The 22,601-nt window shown below is 32.3% G+C and overlaps 1 protein-coding gene across 5 annotated transcripts in view; it reads right to left on the bottom strand.

The window, feature by feature from the left end:
- KMT2E (lysine methyltransferase 2E (inactive)) overlaps window positions 1-22,601 on the bottom strand; it is an 89,914-nt gene that overhangs the window by 25,126 nt on the left and 42,187 nt on the right. For 4 of the 5 annotated variants that reach the window (XM_024558675.4, XM_053926865.2, XM_071221679.1 and 1 more), the window contains 10 exons: window positions 15,730-15,844; window positions 14,598-14,827; window positions 11,148-11,228; window positions 7,049-7,107; window positions 6,006-6,178; window positions 5,587-5,625; window positions 2,414-2,644; window positions 2,166-2,296; window positions 1,021-1,138; window positions 24-133 (listed from right to left, as the gene is read on the bottom strand). In XM_024558675.4, coding sequence (XP_024414443.2) covers window positions 24-133; window positions 1,021-1,138; window positions 2,166-2,296; window positions 2,414-2,644; window positions 5,587-5,625; window positions 6,006-6,178; window positions 7,049-7,107; window positions 11,148-11,228; window positions 14,598-14,827; window positions 15,730-15,844 — 1,287 coding nt within the window. Of the gene's footprint in view, window positions 1-23; window positions 134-1,020; window positions 1,139-2,165; window positions 2,297-2,413; window positions 2,645-5,586; window positions 5,626-6,005; window positions 6,179-7,048; window positions 7,108-11,147; window positions 11,229-14,101; window positions 14,191-14,597; window positions 14,828-15,729; window positions 15,845-22,601 lie in introns of those variants that run through there. The other variant, XM_024558704.3, reaches the window with a different exon arrangement.

The following is a 22,601-nucleotide window of genomic DNA, read 5'->3' as shown; positions in this document are numbered from 1 at the left end:
CTTATTTACGAATTTGAACTTACCAGTTCCCATAGTCAAAATCAAAGGCAATAGTAATTTCAGTTCCTTTGGGAATACTTTGTATAGAATAAATGTAAAGATGTATGGTTCCATCTTCAATCTCATGCCTCACCTGTTAATTAAAAGAATAATTTCTATAGGTTATTTTCTACCCTTAGAAGCATCTTATCCTACAATTTTGAAAACTCTTCTTTTCAAAGTAATTCACAAATACAACATAGAAAATATGGCATTAATTATAAGACTTGTAACTATAAATCAGTGGTTATCAACTGGGAAAAAGATAACATTAATGCAAGTTTGATGTAAACTCTACAGCCCACTATGAAGTATTAAAAAGAAAACATTTCGTCAACTCTACAATGCATATTTTTTCACCTTCTAGTATCTCTGAAATTGGGAGTTTTTAAAGTGACAGTTTCTTTGATTTGATGAAATACAGTAATGGTACAGGTAACCCTACACTCTTCTTATGCCAGATACTGTTCTAGGTACTTTACACGACAACTCCTTTTTACAGATAAAATGAATCAAAGACAAGGTTGTAAATTGAGTTAGTCAATGAGAAGGCATGAATCTACTAAGTCTGGCTTCAAAATCTACATTCTTAACTAACATTATATAACTATAAAATTGAAAGTGTATTTTTCCACATTAAAACACAATTTTATTGTAGCACGTACAAAAGCTATTTCAGCTTTGTCATCTACCTTGATCAAATCAGAACATGTATTTGACCCACATTTATAGAGCTTCTAGGATAAACAGAAGTCTAATATTTCCTCTTAGAAGGAACATCACAATTTCTTTAATGTGCAAAGTATTAATTTTTAAGACTGCAAAGCCAGTATCACCTAACTTTTCACAATGGAAAGATGCTGTACTGTAAAATGCATCAATGGTTAAAAAGTGTTTTTAGGCTACCCCAAACTACTGGGGTTAACACTCAGTTTCCACACACCCCCAACCCATCTCCAAAAAAGGTTTCTATAAGCTTACCTCTGCATTGGGTGTACAAGAACGCCTAATGAACCGAGCCTCATTCCCAAAAGTCCGTGCGTCAACACACATTTCTAGCCCATGAAATTTAGAATAGAATAAAACAAAAGGGTATGGTCTACAAAGAAAGAAATGCATTATAAACTATTAATATTTTGAGTTTAAGGAAACTTCTAAAAGACTCACATTAAGTAGTAAAGCCAAGAGTTGAATTATAAAGCAGTTTGATGACAGAACCTATTCTTAACCACAAGGTTAGTTCATGCTAGTAAGATTTTTATCTGTTCCTATAACCTTACATAAATCAAAGGTAATTACTTGGAGGTGGAAATTAAAATTTACAAAAAAGGATAAAAAGCAAGTACTCGTAATTGGATGGCTTTAAAGTCCCCACCTCATAGTGCATTTAAGTGTTTCGTTTATAACAATGTTTCAGTCAAATCTGCTACGTAAAAGGGAAGGAGTCTCATGTCTTTTGTATCTTAAGTAAAAACTCAAGAAACAAGAAGAAATATAAACAACAAGAAATATTTTCAATAATTATAGTATACAGACTGAGAATGCTCTCTCCCTAGAGATAACAAACATAATACTTCTATACCTCAGCAAAGCATGGCTATGACAGGATCGCATCAATTTCTCCCGAAAATTCCAAACCATAGAAAAGGCCTCCAAAGCCATTCCACACCCAGAAGAGTGGGAGTTGAAAATGGTGGCAATAATGTAAGACCAAATCAAACACTATCTAATTAAGAGGAAGTGGTTTTGCCTATGACAGTCACCAATGGTCTTTTCAAGTTCTAGCAATTATAAGAAATTAGGTAAGGTCCTGGATTGATACAGTTCCTTTTAATCTCAGGTAATTGAATTTTTAATTAACAGCCACCTATACTGCTGCAGTTTATCTTTGAAGTAAATTTTTTTAGTGTTAGCAAAATAAAAATGGGTAACAGACTGATGAATATATCTCTGCATTTTTATGTTGTTGTATTTTATTATAGTCCAAATGTCACTGCTCAACTACACTACAGTTTTAAATATAAAATGATCACTTACAAAAACTACATATAAACACAGCATCTTGCTAAAATAGCCAAAATTCAATATATAATAGAAAACTACTATGGAGAAATAAGTGAACATACCTCTTAAAGAAATATCCATTTGCTTCAAATTGTTCTCTTAGCATAAATTTCCCTCTATATTCAATGATAAGTGCATCAGGAGGCAAATCTTTTGCAGATTTCAGAATTTTCTTATTTTTTTGTATATGGCTCTAAAATCAGAGAAATATTGAGATTAATTAAACCTGAATGCTTTTAGTCTAACTACTTAAGATATACAGTAGAAAAAGGGTTTTGTTTTATTACTTTTTGGCAAATGATGTATTTACCTCTACAGGAGGTTTGAAGAGTAAATTGTTGGTATTCAAATTTGATTTATTTATCTCTTTTTTGTCATTTCCATTGCCTAATCTCAGAGCTATTCGTTGTGCCTCCCTCTGAACACTCTCACTGTACTGGTTATTATTTGCCTCTTCATAGCGATCCATCCATGCTTTGATTTTTGTCTCCCATCCAAAATTTGAACCATCAGATGAAGGATCAATCTCTGGAGCTGAACCCTAAAATCACAGCAAACTAAGTATCAATATCTGGACTTAAAGTATTTATACATACACACACAACATGCACAAAATAAATGACAATCTATACAAAATACAAACTAGAAATAATATTTTGCTAAGTTGGTCCTAGTGAAAAGACGACCATAAATGAGCAGCTTACTACATTTTTGTACTGCATGCTACACAAATATGAGTTGGAAAACCAAAGGAAGCCGAGTTAACTTGGAATAGTAGAAATTCAAGTTTCATTGTCACTACTGTAGCCAATGGAGGCTATCAATAAAACTGCACACCCAAAGATTTGCAGTCACTGTCCGCTAATGGTTAAAAAAAGATGAAATTTTTTATTTTAGAGACTGACAATATCTATTCTGTACTCACAGTTCTATTGAGCCAGAATAAATGTGTGATTATTATGTAAACTACACATACTGCCTATTAAGTGTAAACTTATTTTTTATATAATACTAAAATTTTAATGTTTTATAACAAAAATGTACTTTGATATCTTAATTAAGTGTAATTCCAGTTGTCCACAGTATAAATCTGACATGTGAGTGTTTTATAGAATGTGAGATGACCCAAATGGTCCATAGCCTAAATTCAAGGGTCATAATGAGGGCAAGGAGCTTCAAGCTTAAGTGCTTACTCCTCCTCTATAGCCCCTATTAAAACCTGTAAGATAATAAATGCCAATTGATAAAGCTACCACCTCCTTCTTAATGTTACAAAACAAATGGGGAACATTCTTCCACTGGGATGCAATTTATAGAAAAGCAAAGTTACCACACATTTAAAAAATGTATTAAAACCAGAACTTCCACAAATAATTCTTTCTTGCAACCTCTGGATAAAAATCAATTAATGCTGATAACAAGAACATATATTGTATCTTATTATTAGCATAATTCAAATTTATAACATTTAACATGTAGAATTTCAATTTAGTTGTAAATGCCATTTACTGTTTTCTTTCCACAATATTAAACTTTGAGAAACAATTTTTTTCTATATGAACAACCTAACAGCATGTGAAATTTTATTTTAGACTGACAATATCTATAAATAACTGAAATTTGAACATCATATACAGATTTCACAAAGACCTTTATATATCCTGACATTTACATGTATATAGAAACACTAAAATTTACCATCAGTCAACCTTCCGTATTTTCTACAATAAAGCAAACTACAATTGAACCATGAACACAGGTTTGAATTGTATTCTACTTATATGTGGATTTTTTTCAATAAATACCTATGTTGTTTTCAATCTATGGTTGGGAGTCTGCGGTTGCAGGGGCCTGACTGTATGCACTGATCTATGCCATCTTATATAAAGGGGACTTGATTCTGTGGGGCACCCTGGAACCAAGTCTCCTTGGACATCAAATGACAACTTAAGTTTTGGGGAAGTCTAGAGTTATACTTGAATTTTTAAGGAGTTGATGTTCGTAACCCTGGCATCAACTGTATAGTTTGCTCAACTATTTGGTGGGGATAGGTTTATTTCACTAACTGATACTTTATGTACTTACCTATTCTACACTATAAGATCACTTGATAAAGAACAGATATTTATACAAATGAGACACTACATATTAAGTCTTACCTTAGCTTTTTAAAAGAAATCTATTCAGTTTTCAAATTTTTCTGTTTTGTCTCCCCTGTCCCCCCGAAAAAACCCTCCATACTGACATGGTATATCTTTAATACAGCTCTTCTATATCTCTTGAACCTTATAAATGCTACAGAATTAAATATTAAAACTGTAATGATTTTAAAGATATCTTCAAGTTAAGAAAAAGCTATTTTTAAAAGATGCACAAAGACTCACTACTCTATGTAATAAATGAAAATATTTCAACTAAGTAAAACATGCTTCTTCCTCATTAGGCCTGCTTTTGAAGTGATCAGATAAATTGGGAAGAAAGGAAAATTGCTGGAGTACCAATTTTTCTAACAGCTTAATCCAGAAACTTCTTCAAATCTCTTTATTCTGTGTCAGAGAAAATACCATAAAACCAAGTTTAACATAGTAAGTATAAAATCCTAACTTTTAAAGAACATTTCATGAAACTTTGGACTTACTGTATGCTGAATGACACCATGCATTAACATTCTTGAGAAAGACTTACAAAAACACCCAAGAATAATCACTGCACAACTGTTTACTGATTTGTTTTCTAGGCATGTGAAATAATGAATTATTATGAATAATTATTATGAATAATCATTGAATAATATTATACCATGTGAATAACAGATATACTATAACATGCTCCCCACATCCTATTTTAACATCTGACAATCTGAAAAACCCACTAGTCTTTATTGCCTAATTTAAAAGCTATAGTAACATTGTACAGCTGACCTCTGTGATCCAACACAAACCTATCTCTTAGAGGGAGGCAGAGGTGGGAAACCTTGCTTCTCTCAGCAATCTTGGCATCTACAAAATTGAGGATTTATTCTAATTAATTAAAGGTATAAGTGATAGTCTTTACTTATATGGTGGATCTATGATAATTTTACAGTATCTTACAACAACTGATAACCAAATTACTAGAATCTGAACTACGCCTGGAGCAAATTTTCAAATTCCAAATGTGATTTTGCATTCATATGTCTAGTATATTAACACCTAATATACTGGAGACATGGAATGCAATAATAACTGAAATTCAGATTATTCAAAATTTTAATATTAGAAATTGCTAATATATCGCCTCCTTTTGACTCTTTTTCAAGTGTTAATAAACTCAGGGTGGTATATTTATCCAATTAGAATTCTCTACAGCTCCAAGTCTGATAAAAACAATAAGCAATGAAATGATATACAATGAAAAAAGCACAAAAATTATGAACAAATAACACATAGTAAACTCCTGAATAATTGACATCTGCTATTAAGGGTTTAAATTTAACATGTTTACCTTAACTCTTGATGATTTCCTAGATCCTTCACGAAAGGCCTGAAATAAAATGGAATTGTGAGTTGTGGGTGGAATTAAAACTTAAGAATCGGTTTACTGCGGCTTTTTACTGAAGTCTCACAATAACAAAAAGTTAGGTATAACCAATATCACAAGAACTAGGGAAATGTTGAAGTAAATCAAGTCATCTACCAGAATACTATTCTATTAAAAATAGAATACAGACTATGTAAGAACATGAAAATATGTTTATGATATAATAAGAAAAAGTCTACATTTTCTGTGTGATCACCATTACAACCATAGAAAAACATTTGCTAAAAATTGAAAGGATATAAAAAAATACAATAATCCCTATAAAATTCCTTTCGGCTCCCACCACTTTCTATCTTACTCATCTAACAAAATGAAAAACTTACTTTTTTACATTTTGAAATGTTTTGTTCTTTCTCCCCACTTTTTTTCCTTCTTTTATCATTAACCTTAGAAATTCTTGAAGCAGTTAAAGTAAGTGATGTTGGGGTATGCTGAAATGCAGTATATAATTCCACAGGAACTTCATCACCACTCTCAGTTGCACTAGTATCACCATCTTCAAAAGCAAAATAAAAATTAATGCATGTATAATACTTCTATTTCAAACAATAAAAGAGCATCCCACATGAGAAACTATTATTCTGAAGAATAAATTTTTTCACTTCCTCACTTACTTCATTCATATTAAGATACCTTTAAATGAAAGCTACAAATATCAGTTGTTATACATTAAACTAGAAAGGATACAAAAGTTTGACAACACACTCAGCTGCAGTGACTGTGGTAAACACCCATTTGCATACATTGCCAGTGGAAATTCGAAATTCCCTCCAAAGGGTAGCCAAATCTAGAAAAATTCTATATGCACTAACCCGTTCACCCAACACTCCCATTTCTAGGGATTGATCCAAAGAGAAAATGGCAAAAGTACAAAAAGACTTATCAAAGAGGGTTTCGTTGAAGGTACTATTTGTATTAAAAAGAAAAAATACTAGAAATAACCCAAACGTCTATCAAACAGGCGTAGTTCAATAAACTATCATTATTCAAAACCAGCTCTATTGGCATCAACATGTTTTAAGCCAAAATGAAAGTTGTATCAAATATTATACTTCTAAATTCTGTTCCTAAAAATGAAAGAAACATGATTCCAAATGATAAATTAATGGATCCCCATCTTTCTGAAGAGCAAACATATTTTAATTTCTTTAAATCAACAGGTTACCTCTATACAGAAAGCTATGAATGACTGAAAATTTTTATTTGATTGTCCTCTAGTTTCCATATTTAAAATCTATATTTGAGATAGTAAATTATATATAATCAATATACATCAGTAAGGTGTTTACATATGACTAAAAATATGCAAGCCACTTATTCTCTCAATCATATTAATGCTAATTTAGTACAGATCCTTTTCACCCACCTGACAAATTTTCCCTTTTCCGACGTTGTAGTAGCACCGCCCTCTCTTTATCCAAACTCCTACATTAAAATATTAACATGATTATTATTTATCAAACTTTCATGAATTTAGATAGAAAGCAGATTTGTTTTTAATGCGATAAACTTACAAATTCTCTAATGTTCTCACTGAAAAACCAACAGTATAAAATACATGTACTATCCCTTGCCTTACATTGGACTTGATCTAGCATCATTAGCATTTGATGCCAGTTTAGTGACTACAATTGCACTGTTAAGAAAATAATTTTTTACATAGGAAACTAGTATATCTTTTTTTTTAATTTAGTATTTAAAGCAAAAAGTCTGGAAAAAATGTTAACAATGCAACATATATAACAAAAATTACAAATTAAATTTCTTGAAATGTATGACACTAATTAGAATCTATTTGCATTATGCCATTTGCCTAAAATTATTTCCACTTTTGAAATAATAAACACTAAACATTTAACAATTAAGTAAAATATTTCATTAACCTCCTCCAGCTGCTACTCATAAAATACATTACATCATAAATAGTAATTGTTTTACTCCTCCCCTCCATGTTTTACTCTCTAACTTACTAGTCTGGAGGTCAAATAACACTAGTTATTTTTAGATGGAAGAATAAGGGCTCTAGACTGAAATGCCTACAACACAGTAACAGGCTTGCCTTAGGTCTGCTAGGATATGTACAATAACTATCCTATTGCATAACTGATAACTATCCTAGTCATCCCAGAATGAGATAAGCAGATATTGCTCAACCAACTGCCCTACCTAAAGGTGAGTTTTTAATCAGCTCTTACTGAATTCATCAACAGACATTTACCCCATCGAAAAATACTTGGTGTTATAAAGTAAAACAAAATCACTCAGAAAAGCCCCACTCATAGTAAAGAAATGGAAAGCGTAACACTAAGATTACCATTTCTCACCTAGTTAAACTGGCAAATCTAAGTCTGTCGAACACTCTATTGTGAGGCTTGGGAAAATAGACATGCTTATCCATTATTGGTGGGAATTCAAAATGGTCCAGCTCCTAATGGAGGGAAATTTGGTGATATCTGACAAAACTTTGCATTTACATTTACCCTTTTATTGAACAATCTTGTTTCTATTTGCAATGATAAAAGACTGGAAACAACTCAAATATCCATTCAAAGGGGACTGGGTGAATAAACTACAGTACATGAAAAAGATGGAGCACCTTGAAGCAATAGAGAAAAATGAGTCAATCTCTATATACTATGTAGTGATCTTCAGCATATATTTTTAGGAGAAAAAAAGAAATGTGGCAAAAACTCTATATGCTACCACTTACCTAGGTAAGGAGGGGAATACAAATACATACATACATATCTGATTCTAGTAAGAAAACAATGGAAAAAATGGTAATTTTTTAAAATTGTTACTTTGGGGGGATAAGGAAGAGGGATAGAAATTAGACTTACTTGAATATACTTTGTTTTAAATATTTGACTTTAGAATAATGGGACTCTTCTTGAATAATTATACCAATATATAATTATAGAAATACAGTATAAAAAGCAATCCTTAAAAATAAAAAACTATAGGATTACTCACATATTTCTGGTAGGAATGTTAACTGGTACAACTAATACTCTACAAAAAAGTTCCATAATATCTTATTAAACTAACACATGACTAAGCAATTTCACTCTTGGGCATTTATCCCAGAGAAAATAAAACTTAGGTTCAAAACCTGTACACAAATGTTCCTATCAACTTCATTTGTAACAGTTAAAAAGTAGAAATAACCCAATGTTCTTCAATGGGTGAATGGTTAAACAAACCGTGGTACATATATATCACAGAACACTACTCATCAGTAAAAAAGAATGAAATACTGATATATGCAGCAAATTGGCTGCTCTCCAGGGAATTGCACTAAGTAAAAAAAGCCAATCCCCAAAGGTCATATACAGTATGATTCTATTCATGTAAAATTCTTGAAATGACAAATTACAGAAATGGAGTTTAGATTAATGGTTACCAGAGGTCAGGGATGGGAGGGGTAGGAGGTGGGAGGTTGATGTCACTATAAAAGACAACATGAGGGATCCTTGTGATGAAAATGTTTTTTGTCAATATTCTTGTTGTATTGTATTGATAGTTTTGTAGGATATTACTGGGAAAAACTGGTGAAGGATACACAGGATCTCTGTATTACTTCATAACTGCATATGAATCTACAATTAAAATAAAAGGTCTAATTTTTAAAAATCAAAATAAAACTAATATAATCAGCATAACTGTGTATCCAATTGCACACAGTGCAATTTTTTCAAGAGACTTTAAATACAATAAATTAACAATAAATCCTTTGGGAAAACTAAGGAATAAAAAGTCTAAACTGTTTTACATAATCATATTGTTGGTACTAGTGTTGGTATTACTACTATTGAGACTGTTGTGTTCTTCTGGGGGATTAAGAAAGTGATTACCAGTAATTATGCTACTCTGATTATATTACTGTCTGTGTTGTTGAGAACTAGGATAAAAGGAGATACAGATGAAACAGGGAAATGGTTAAGTGGCATATAGATGTCAAATTATAATGATGTACACCTGAAACTTACATAATGTTATATACCAATTTTACCTCAGTAAAAAGAAGGTTAAGTAAAATTTATTTCTTTTCCCTGTATTCCGAAATTTAATTGCAATTATCAGTATAAACTCATGGATTTTATCATAAAAATAAAGAGACAAAACATTTCCTAGCTCTGTCTGCTAAAACAGATATAGAAACAGTGATCAATCCGATAAGAAGGAGCATGACTACTTCTTTGAGATTCTGGTCTTGAAAACCAATTCTGAGTTTGGAGAATAGAAGTATAAGATAAGCTCGAGGCATCTTGTCATATCAGGTAGCACAAAAACTATCCAGTACTACTATGGTGCTGTCAAAATGACCCGAGAGCCAACCTGAAGAGGTTACCATCAACCAAAAATGGGGCAAAATTTGAACATCAATAAAGATGTAATAGACTGACATCCAATATGTTTCAATCTCTGAGTTCATAATGATACTTAAAAACTTTTTTCATTATTCTAAAAACTGGCAAATAGAGGCTAAGAATCCAAAGCATCCATCTTGCCTTTCTTCATTAAAATATACCTTAAGAGAACTGAACAGTTAGTATGGGGACATGTTTTTCTATAGAAATATTCCAGCTAATAAGTGATGAGTAATAGAATTAACAAGTCTTTAACGTGCAACCCTTAATAAATTAATGGATTTAAAGAATGACTTTAAAGGAGACTGGAGTTGGTGGGGTAAGAGCAGTAGGTTTAGATTACTCTGGACTTAAGAGATGTATATCAATCAATCAGTATTTTAGCAGTGGCTAAAAGATAATAGATTTTGTTCCATGTATGATAATGGTTTTATGGTCATGATTATTTTTAAATAATTCTACATATATATGCATAAATAAATATATATTTAAACACAAAAGATATGTATGAATGAAATAACATATATGGGATTTACATTAAAATAGTATGTGAAGGGGAGAAAAAATACATGGCAATATATATGAAAAGAGATTATGGACAACTGTTGAAGAAGGGTGGTAGAAATATGCGAATTTATTATAGTATTATTTTTATATAGGTTTAAAATGTCCATAATAAAAAGATTTTTTAAAACACCAAAATGGGGCCGGGGGACACATTACTGCAAACAGGTGGAAAGATAGTATCAATTTACAAAATTCTGTAACTAAGGCAATGTCCTCCTAGTAACTCCTATAGTGCATTCTAGTGGGAAAAAAACATGCCATCACTTAGAAGATGCACTATTATTTTATGCACCATTAATAAAGTAAAAATGCTACAAAGTAAACCAATGGAAAGATTCTTCCTGATTTTAGAGATGTCAGAATACAAAAAAAAAAAAAAAAAAACCCCATAAAAATGAAAAGTATATCTAGAATTGATAAAATATAGTACCCATCATTTTTTAAATCTAGAATACATACATAAACTTCTATTAACTAAAGATTATCTCAGTAAAATTATTGGCAATTTTATTGGTATACACAACTTACCGAGGCTGACAACGTTCACATAGATATGTATCAGGAATATGCTGCCTATCAATCCCCATGCAGTCAATATGTTGCCAAACACTTAAAAAGAAAAAAAAAAAAAACAGCAGAATATATAAAGTATTTTTAAAATCATCCTTAAATGAAGATTTGATATTCCACTTAACTACTACTTAGGTGCCTACTTTGAGTTTAGTAGTGTAAAAGTACCAAAATGTGCTGTGAGGAATTCATAAAAATAGATCCTGAGGGAGATAAAACTTTGAGATGTAAAAACAAGAGGACAGCCCTGATTGGTGTGGCTCAGTGGGGTGGGCATCCTCCCACAGACTGAAGGGCCTCTGGTTCAATTCCCAGTCAGAGCACATGTCTGGGTTGTAGGCCAGGCCCCCAGTTGGTGGTGTGAGGGGGGCAGGGGGGGGGGGGAGGGGCAGCCGATTGATATTTCTCTCGCACACTGATGTTTCTCTCCCTCTCTTTCTCCCTCCTTTCCCCATTCTTTAAAAATAAATAAATAAAATCTTTTAAAAAAGAGGACAAATATAGGATATTACATATAATGAAAATTTATGAAGAAAATATAATTTTAAACTGTAAAAGATATACATTATAAATATTATTAGCAATCACAAAGTAGAGAGGGCCACACTACTTGAAGTTAATGGGAAAAGCACCCTGGAGAATAGTGAACTTGAATGGAACCTCGTTTAGGAAATTAGGAAGAAAAGATTCGTTATTGTAGCAATGCTTTCTTCGGGTAGGCAGGTAGGAGGAGCAACAGCCAGAAAGTGCTTAACATCTATGAAGAGGAATGCTCATTTTGAAAAACAGAGAAGGATGAACACAGATTAGTAATATGTAGTCAGATTATATAAGACTTGGAATGTCAAGGTGTGTGTAGATTTCCTATAACTGGCAACAGGTAATAACTAGATGCTTTGACGATACACACTGTAAATTCAAAAAAGTAACGAAACTGAAAGCAAGCTGTGGCCAAGTAGCTCAGTTGGTTAGGGCACTGTCCTGATACGCCAAGGTGGCAGGCTCGATCCCCTGTCAGGACACATACAAGAACCAACCTATGAATGCATCAATAAGTGGAACAATAAATAGATGTTTCTTTCTCTCTCCCCACCTTCCTTTATCTATCTCTCTGAAATCAATAAATTAAAAAAATATTTTTGAGTAGAACTGAAAGTAGAAAAAACAAGTAAGAGGCTTAAGCAAAATTCCAAACCTAAGTTAAAGGACAGAACTAGAATGATGGCAGAGAACATAAAGTTAAAGAATCCAAAAAACATTACATGAGGACAGAGCTTAACCCTGTTCTCTATTTTTAATTAGAATTACATGGTCCAGCTTGAGGCAAACTTCTCTATTTGATATTATTATTGTATTTTATTGCCAAGATTTTGATTGGTCTAAAATTGATATATATGCCTGTTTCTAAAAAGTCTTATTCTTTTATATAGTAATTAGCCATTTCTGACATATAAAGCTATTAAATTAACAGCTATCATATTGTTTTTTTCACTTCTTAATTGAGAATCTTGGGACAGGAACTGGTAGAATGTGTAAGGCAATGGTATGTATACATCAAAGATGTGGGGGGAAAGCAAAAAAAAAAAAAAAAAAAAAAAGCAAAAAAAACCCCCCCCAAAAGGCAGAGCACCTAACAAGGAGGGTCAGAATAACAAATTAATTTAAATTTGGGGGTAAGCAATGATGTCATGCAGACAACAGAAGAAAAAGAACTAGAAAATAAGTAAATGATCAGTCACATTTGAAAGAGATGAGTATGGGCAACAGAAACATGAAAATACACAGAGGTAATGTCAAATAAGAACATAGGAGAAAAGATTAAGCCCTGCCATATACTACAGGTTAAGCAGCAGAAAAACAGAATGATAAAAAAATAGATTCCTAACAAAGAGAACAGTGAAAAGCAAATACCTTGAGTAACCCCAAAAGGGTAAACTGGTCCTTTAAAAATTTGTAGATAAATATAAATCCTAAAGACTATTTCACTATTTTCTAACAGGGATAACTATATTATATATAGATCACTGTAATTAAATCAAATGAAAATACTGTTTAGATTGTGTATTAAAATAAAAACATTGAAAATGGTATGTAATCTATCACATTAGACAAAACCAGTTAAGAGAAACCTCTTTTATATTACTGGTTAAAATATGAATTGAGATTTTCTAATAAGTAGAAATATAATTAAAAATAATGAGGAAAACAAGTTAATACTGGAGTTATTTTTAATTTTTAAATTTACCTGATGAATAAATTTACTATTCATGTAAAGTGACTAGTAAATGACTAGTGACTTAAGTGACTGCTCATGGTACCAATAATTATCATAGGAAGTGAGAATTTATTTTTAAATTTGAAGAGTACCGCAATATGGCTTTATTAATATTAACTCAAGTATTAAAGTAACAACTTTCCATAAAAATAATATCAAATTTCACATTTCACTTAGGACTACTATTCCCCCTTTTAGCAAAGGGAAATCAACTCTTGGAAATATAATGCTGACTGCATGTTTATAAACAATAACACCCAAGCCCTAATAACTTAATCTAATAAATGGGAACACTATTACAAAATATTGCAAATTAACTTATGATTGGCTATGGGATGCATATTTTCACTCACACTCAAATATTTATATATGCTGGACTATTTCAAATAAAGTAATGAAGCTGTGCCATAAAGACCAGACCCAGGGAACTCTGTAAAGCTATCAAAATTTCTTAACTTCTACAGTGCACTGCTTAAATACTCTTTGATTCCCACACTATGCAGGGGATGGACTCAGTAACTTTCAAGCTGTAATCCTACTGTTCCCTCTCCATCCTCCCCAACTCCCTCCCACCAAAAAAAGAAAAAAAAAAGAAAGAAAAAAGAAAACAAAGCCCCACTTTCTGTCCCAATCACACCTTCTCTAGGGGAAGAGGTCTTTCTTGGTGGTTGAACCAGGGTTGGGGGAGGGGAGACTGTGGTTCTGGTTCAAGGAGACTCCAGAGTGCTGCAAGGTTCAAGTCAAAAGGAGGTGAGAGAGTCAGGTCAAACAAACATCAATCAAAATGTATAATTTCCCCCAAACTGGAAAATCACAGTTGATTACACAGCACAAATAATTCCAAAGGAAATACAAAGGACTCAATTGTCCTCTCATTTCTATCTTGTCTACTACTTTTTGTAGTTATATTATTATTAAATGAGTGAAAAGAGAGATGTGATCCTATATGAATAATTATCGAAACTGACTGCCTAATACTCAATTAATAATGAGGAGTTCTAATCAACTTTAAGATAGCTTTTTCCCATAGGGGCTTTTTTAGGAACAAAACAGACTGCAATGATAGTAGCAGAAGTCTCATTTTAAAATGCATTCATTAAACAAAAATAAACTAGTGGTGTGAAATATTTTACCTGCATTTGTCACAACAGATCATGTATCCATCATCATGTGTAAAACCGCATATACACCTGGTTACATCAGTACCATAACTTCCATCCTCAGATGTACTGATTGTAGTAGCACTGGAAGTTTCATCAAAATTAGGAGTGGTAAATATGCCTACTTCATTTTTGCTAATAAGAACTGATGGAGGAGGGGAGGCCGGAGGTGTTGGAGGAGGACGAGCACCATAATTATGGTCCTGGATTATTGAACATAAATACAGCACAATGTAATTTCAACAATGATATGAACTTAATAAGCAAGTTAAAATTCAATCCTTAATTTGAATATTCAAGATATGAAATTGGCCCATTTCTTCCTTAACAGCTCTAAAATAATGACTTGGTGAAACTAAAAATTAAACTATACTACTAAGTAAAAATGTCAGTGTACAACCTTGGTCACCTTCACATTGATTTCCTTCAAACTCTGCTCCCCCCACCCCAAATCAGAAGATATCTTTACAGTCCTATAGTCACATATTTCTACTTTCAAGATAAAAGCAGGTGTGAGATGTGAGAATAAAAATAAAAACAAAACAAAACAAAACAAGAAACTCAGGAATGTAGATGCTAAAGAATAACAAAACAACTACGAAAGACATATTATCACCATAAAGTATTAATAGGAGATTTTAAAAATTTGAGTGTTTTTTATTCTGGTCAGAGTAATAAAAATCTCTCATAATTATACTTCAATATCACATACGTGTCCAGTTTTGCAACTGTTCCAATCTAAGTTCTGCCTCTTACTAGCTATGTAATATTGAATGAGTTAACACAGGGAAGTTTTCATTTTCCCAGCTATGAAGTACAAATGAAAATTATATCAATCTCATGAAGGTTTTTTTGAAGATTACTAATAGCACAAAATATAAAATAATAATAGTAATAATAACACTTCTAAAGAATTCCTCTTAAATTTTAATCCCTTCAATAGTTAGAACAATGAAATATTAAACTATAAATTACATACCTAATTGTTTAGATAGTATAAAACAAATATGCCTTTTAAGTATTCAGTTTTAAGCACAATACCACACACATACTTTCAAACTCTAGATATAAAAAATACCCTCCTAGAGAAATGCTTGACACTTACCGCATAGGGCAAACCAATGTAACTGTGTGAATGATGCGAGCTGCTGGTATATAACTGGTGGGGGTAACTGTTGGATTTCTCAACTACCACAGGGCTAGCTTCTACAGATTCTGGTCTGGAGGGAAAAAAGTTGCGTCAAGGAGAATTCCATTTATTCTTTTCCTTTTAATCAATTTAAAATTATAAGCACTAATTTTATTACCTATATACATAAACTCTTTTTTAAAGATTGCATTTATTTATTTTTGGAGAGGGGGAAAGGAGGGAGAAAGAAAGGGAAACATCAACATGAGAGAGAAACATCGATTGGTTGCCTTTTTTTTTTTTTACCTGACAGTCATTTCTTTCTTTTGTCATTGCCAATAAAATATTTTTTATACTAGACAGACACCCTGTGGATAAGGTATATCCTATCTAGATTCCATGTCATAACAAAACTTTTGCTTAATGAAGTAAAATAAATGTCCCTTTAAGTTCAAATATAGTTTCCCTGTCTATAATTAGAAAATATTACTAGAGATTACATGTTATATAATATAGTCAGTGGTACAGGAGATGCCAAACTAAGCACAGGGGTAGGTAAAAGTGGTAGAAATAATTTAAACTGGACTAAGGGCACACTGACTTATATGGACCCCAATTTGGATGTGAAGTATACATTTCAATGTGTAAAACTACAGACAGTCCCAACTTACAGTGGTTCAATTTACGATTTTTCGACTTTACAAAGGTGAGAAAACAATATGCATTCAGTAGAAACCAGCTAGGCTAAGCTATGATGTTTGATAGGTTAGGTGTATTAAATATATTTTTGCCTAATGATATTTTTAACTTAATAAGGGTTTACCAGTATCTAAGCTCATTGTAAGTCAAGCAACACGTGTACGTGTTATAGTGTGCCAAGATACAGTGAATCTTGGAAATACCAGTAAAGCTAAGAATAGGAACCTCACACTAAACCAAGGCTTGCTTATTAAAAAATATAAGTAGCAGCCTAAGGTAGTGTAAGATCAGCAGGTCTGGCCTGGTAATGGTTAAGTGATGGTGACTTGGCCAACTACTGATACAACTGGGAGTAACAACTCACCTCTGGTGGTTGATTTGTAAGCTCCTGGGCCTAGCATTTATATATATCACTTTATCAACTTTAGTCATATCAATCCTCCTGAGCCCTATTTTGGTCATTTCTATCGACCAACGTGGGTGGTGAACCTACTTCTGAGGACAATTCACACTAAAAATTAACTTCTCCTTTGCATACACACAACATGACTCATTTCCATGCCTTTATTCTTACCATAACCACCACTTGAGATGATTTTTTTCATAACCCTTATCCTATCTCTTATCCAACACTTTCCCTAGAACTTAGTACAATTTGCATTCTTCATGGTCTAAGACTTCTTCATGCAATTATACTCTAATTCGTCATATTTCTATAGTCAACTACTCCTCGATATGCTGCCCACCTTTCACTCATTACCTGCACAATCTCAGTTTAGCTCCATGTTGCCACTGCTGTGAGACCCAGTGTGCTAGACTCAGTAGAGAGAGGAGGCACAAACTGAGGTTGTTAAATAGTCTGAAGGAGATAGATTACAAAAGAAGAGTCTCCAAAATGTTCTGAATACTCTGAAAACCAATACTCACCTAATATCTACTCTGTTGTGTTAAAAATTCACCTACTCATTCTTTTTAAATAGAAATATTTTTAATTTCAAAGTTATATATGCTTATAATATAAAATTTAAATACAGAGGCACATAAGAAAATGAAAGACCATGCCTTCATCCAAATCCCAGACACACTCATATTAAGATGCTGTGTATCCCCCTGTAAACCTTCTATTCATAAATATATCTAACAGTTGTTTTGTAAAAAATAACAATATATACTATATGATTCACACTTTGCTTCTTCCAGTTTTCTGTGTCAATACATATCTGGGAATAATTGCTTATTTCATTGTATGAATGTACCACAACTTGCTTAACAATTTCCCTATTGTTGGATATTTAAATTGTTTCTATTTTTCACTGTTAAAGATATCAATCAGTGCAATTGTACACCCTTCCATGTATCTTTTCTGCGTACATGGTGGTATTTCTACAACCTGGGTTCCTGGAGGTAGATATACTGCACAAAGGGGAAAATGCAAACAAAATGGATACATACTGCCTAATTTCCTTTGATTACCACATCTTATTCCTTTCAAATTCTTTAAAAATTACATAGAAGGAGGAAGTGGAGTTTTAGCAATTCCTGATCTACATTACTATTATTAAAGATATATGTAGGAATTGTGGCCAGAAAGATTCACTCTTAAGGATTTAGAGTAAACTTTGAATGTGTTACTAAAGAGTATGGCAAAAACTTTGATAGTATGGAGTAACTAATGGTTATAAATAAAAAATAAAACTTGCAGTGCAAGCATGTAAACAAGTCACAAATGCTCTGCATAACTTCATGATTCAAATTAAAACTGCAGTACTGACAAACTGGCAATGTAAGAAGGCAGAAATACTTTATTGAGATGCTCATTTCTAATGACATATCTTACTAAAAGTAATTTTTAAAAGGTTAACAATTGTATAAAAAATTTGATATATTTTAAGGATTTTTCCAAAATATAAGATAGTATTTATTTTTTAGAAGTAACAAGACAACAAATATCCATAGAAGTGCTCTTTAAACGCCCCATGCTGATAAATATTCTCAAAGCTCTGTGATGCCAGAACGTAATAAATCCGAAAACAATGCCAAAACTTTGAACACCAAAGTCAAGTATCCTTTGATTGAGTATCCCCATCTTTAGAAATTTATCCTAAGAAAGTAATCCCCATTAATTAAAGATCCTCAGAATTGAGATGTTAGGGAAATACTACTCATAAACTAGATATAGAAAACTAGATATAAAGAGCAGAAATCATTCCAATCTCTAATCAATAAAAAAATCATTCATTAAATCCAAGCAAACCTATCATATTTACATATGGATAACAGGCTCAACAGAAATGCATAATAATAAAAATCACTATATTAAGGCCATAGGAGTTTTCCTCAAAATCTGCTGAAATATTATCACAAACTTTTAATAAATTTTTAATGATAGGACTAGAGATATTATGCAATAATAAATTTTTGTGTAAACAGTTGCTACAGTGCTCTAGACAATTTACATATATTCATATAAATACTCAGTTAATATACAAGTATAACATTTATCATCAAGTAAGAAACTACATTAGCATGGTATTTCTATTTCTACAAATAATTTTGTATCAAACATAAACCATGGTGCTGTGTTCATGCTATAAATAAAATTTCACTTACATAATTTCAATGTCACTTTTCAAAGAGTGTGTGGTATTTGTACTCATTCATATTTAGCTTTGTATGTGTTCTTAAATCAATAAGACAGTAATCATTCCCAAAAAGATAATCTCTTTACCTATGGAAATTGCCCAAAAGATACCATTCTTTGGTGTGGAAATTCAAACTGTTCAAAAATGACAAGTAATTAAAGTATTCTCAATATATAAGCAATAAGGTATGGTCAAATGGTCAAAACCACCAGCATCTGTAGATGAACTCACTTTTTCAAAACTTTGAATTGTTTCCCCTAAGTAGAGGAACTGAAATGCACAAAAAGAGATTCTAATATGCAACTTGGCTCTAAAACTGAATTAAGAAGTATACTCTCGCCCTAGCTGGTGTGGCTGAGTTGGCTGGAGTACTGTCCCACAAACCAAAAGGTCGTGAGTTCAATTCCCAGGCAGGGCACATGCCTAGGGCACATGTTTGGTCTCTTGTCTGCACCTGTACAAGAGGCAATAGATGGATGTTTCTCTCGCTTTCTCTCTCCCCCACCCCCGGCCCCCAACCCCTACTTTCCTGTCTCTCTAAAATCAATACGCATGTCCTTGGGTGAGGATTTAAAAAAAAGAAGAAAAGTAGTATGCTCTCTTGTTAACTACGCCAGTACTTGGGTAGTGACTGCTTCTTTTGGAAGTTCCATACCAGCTAATAAATGCAGAAAAATGACCAAATTACAAAAATCACCAATCTGCAACCCTCAAGAAATATTAGATTTAGGCAAGAAGTAACTATGGAAACTAACCTTGAAAGATTGAACACTGTTTAAAGGATAAGGTTTACAACAGCCTATTCATCATTCCCATCATCACTGGAAGTTAGACGATCAAGTTTTATGTGCCTCTCCTAATGTTATACAATATAAAGTACAAAGTCCCACATACAAAATATCATGCCAAAAAGAAAAATGAGAGAAAAGGGTGGGGAGCAGGGAATTTGAAGCTAATTACATCTCTAGATCTAAATGCCAGGTAGAATACTACACAACACCAAATTCAGAATGTCGAAACTTCTATAGGCCAAATGATCTAGTTTCTTCAACTGGTGTAAAGGAAAACAAATTTAAAAGGCTGTCACAGATGAAGAGAGATTCAAAAGACATTCCAATCAAATACAATGTGTGCATCCTGTTTGGATCCCAATTTAAACACGCCAATCACAAAAACACAGTTTTGAGATGAGTGAGGAAAGTCTGAAAATGAACTGGTATTTTAAGGGTATTTTATATTTAAAAAGTATTCTTAATTGTTGTATGAGACAACAGTATAGTGTTTTTTTAAAAAAAGTCCCTATCTCTTAGTGATGTACACTACAATACATAACTAAAAAGACATGGGATTTGTTCTTAAATACTTTAAAAAAAACTGTGGAATAGAGAAAACAAGATTGGCAAAACTGTAGATACTCCTAAGGCTGAGTAATGGCTACTTGGGAGTAATACTGTTCTCCCTACCATTGTATATAGTTTTGCATGTCTTTATTAAAAATTTTTTTTTAAGTTCCCCAAGTTTTTTTTCTTTTAATCTTACATTTAATGTCCTTTATATAGTGGGTACCTAAAAGAATGGTCTACTATCTCCTTTTCTCCCAAATCAGGAATATGTCCTGGGTATTTCAATTTCTAAACCTCTATCTGTGGAATCTCTCTTAACACTTCTTTAATTTCAACACCTTTCTCAAGGCTTACTTCAAAGTGCTCTTTAAGGAGCACTTTCCTGATTGCTTCAACTCATCATAATTTTATAATTCCTATGGATTCCTATAGCACTTATTTACTGTATTATTCATTTATTACTTATATGCTGTCAACCACCTTCTCACATACATTTATTATTTTCTCTCCTAAACTCTGTTAAAATTAACAAGTTTTCTCTAGTAGAAAGAATGCAGAATTGAAACTTACATGTCTAAGGCTGGCCATTTGATGGATACAGTTGGGTATTCACCATTCTGAACTTAAACTTTTATTTGTAAAGTGGAATTACATATACCTGTGCTTCACCTTCTTCCCAGCATATAGACTGAAGCTTCAAAGAATCTGAAAATGCATTTTCTCAACTATTATGCATTATACAGATGTGTAACACTACTTATTTCTTCAGAAATAGCCCTCAAGTAACACTAGGAATATTCAGTCTGAAGTTGCTTTTAAATTTTTTCAAGACCTTAATTCCACAGTAATTCAAGCTTCCAATAGAGTGGTTCTCAGTCTGAGTCTAGCTACACCTATTCTAAATAATGCACTAAATTTGCAAGGTATCAAATCATTGTTATATTAAAATATTTTAATTGAGGAATAAATATGTGTCAAAGTAAACTCCTTATAAGTTTATTCTTTTTAAAGTATACTCCCATAACTCCTAAAATTATATTGAAATAAGTGCCCTGAAGTAAAGTGGTTCCTTTGTAATCCTTTTTTGTAAAGCAGATTTTTAAAATATATTTTCTTAAAGTTGAGCCTATATATACATATGGATTTTTAAAAAGATTTTACTATTTTTAGAGAGAGGGAAAAGGAAGGAGAAAGAGAGGGAGAGAAATATCAATGTGCAGCTGCCTCTTGAGCATCCCCTACTGGGGGCCTGGCCCACAACCCAGGCATGTGCCTTGACTGGGAATCGAACCATGACCCTTTGGTTCACAGCCCACGCTCAATGCACTGAGCTACACCAGCCAGGGCCATACATATGAATTTTTCCCATACTGAAACACTAAATTTTACATCAGGAAAGGTAATGTGTAACCATAAATCTGTAATGTTGCTATAATAAGGTTTTAAAATTCAAGTTGATGATCCAGGACATTAAATTAATTAGGAAAATAAAATAAGGTGTATTGTTACATTGTATATTTATGTATCATTAATCTAATAGGAACACAAAGTAATATACATACATCCCTTTTCTGTACTTTCCTTCCTTGTCTCTTTTAATGACATTGTAAGCTCCATGAGTCAAGGACCTATTACTGAAGAAAAGATTTACTACAAACAAAATAGGAAATAGATAGAAAATGGTGTAATAGAATGGAATTAACATTCTTGTTTTAGTTCCAATAACTGCTTAAACTATCCTAATTTCAATACAAAAGATAAGTAAGCAAGGAATCACTGTTGTTGGGAGCAGAAAAATTTTAAATGTTTAAATTGTTTTTAAATTAATAACTTTAAAGTTTCTGGTTTCAAAGATTTTTAAAAGGACTATACAAAGGTATGTTAAGCCTTAAGCATGTCAATGAAAAATCAACACAGTTTTATGGAATACTTAATACAGTATGTATGTAGGGTTTATGTACATTAACAAGATCTGACAATGCATTAGATTCATTGTTCACATAATCTAATTATCCAGCCTGTTGAACTAAGAAGTAGTATGTGTGCTCCTTGGAGAAAAGTGAATATTATACTCAGAACCTTTGTAAGGAATACTTTATTGTCTTCAGTTACTCTCTTTAACACTCTAGAAGGCAGTCCTTTGTTTTTATGTTTTAATATTAGG

This window comes from Desmodus rotundus, chromosome 6 (assembly GCF_022682495.2).
Source record: "Desmodus rotundus isolate HL8 chromosome 6, HLdesRot8A.1, whole genome shotgun sequence".
Lineage (NCBI taxonomy): Eukaryota > Metazoa > Chordata > Mammalia > Chiroptera > Phyllostomidae > Desmodus > Desmodus rotundus.
This window is presented reverse-complemented; position numbering and strand designations above follow the sequence as displayed.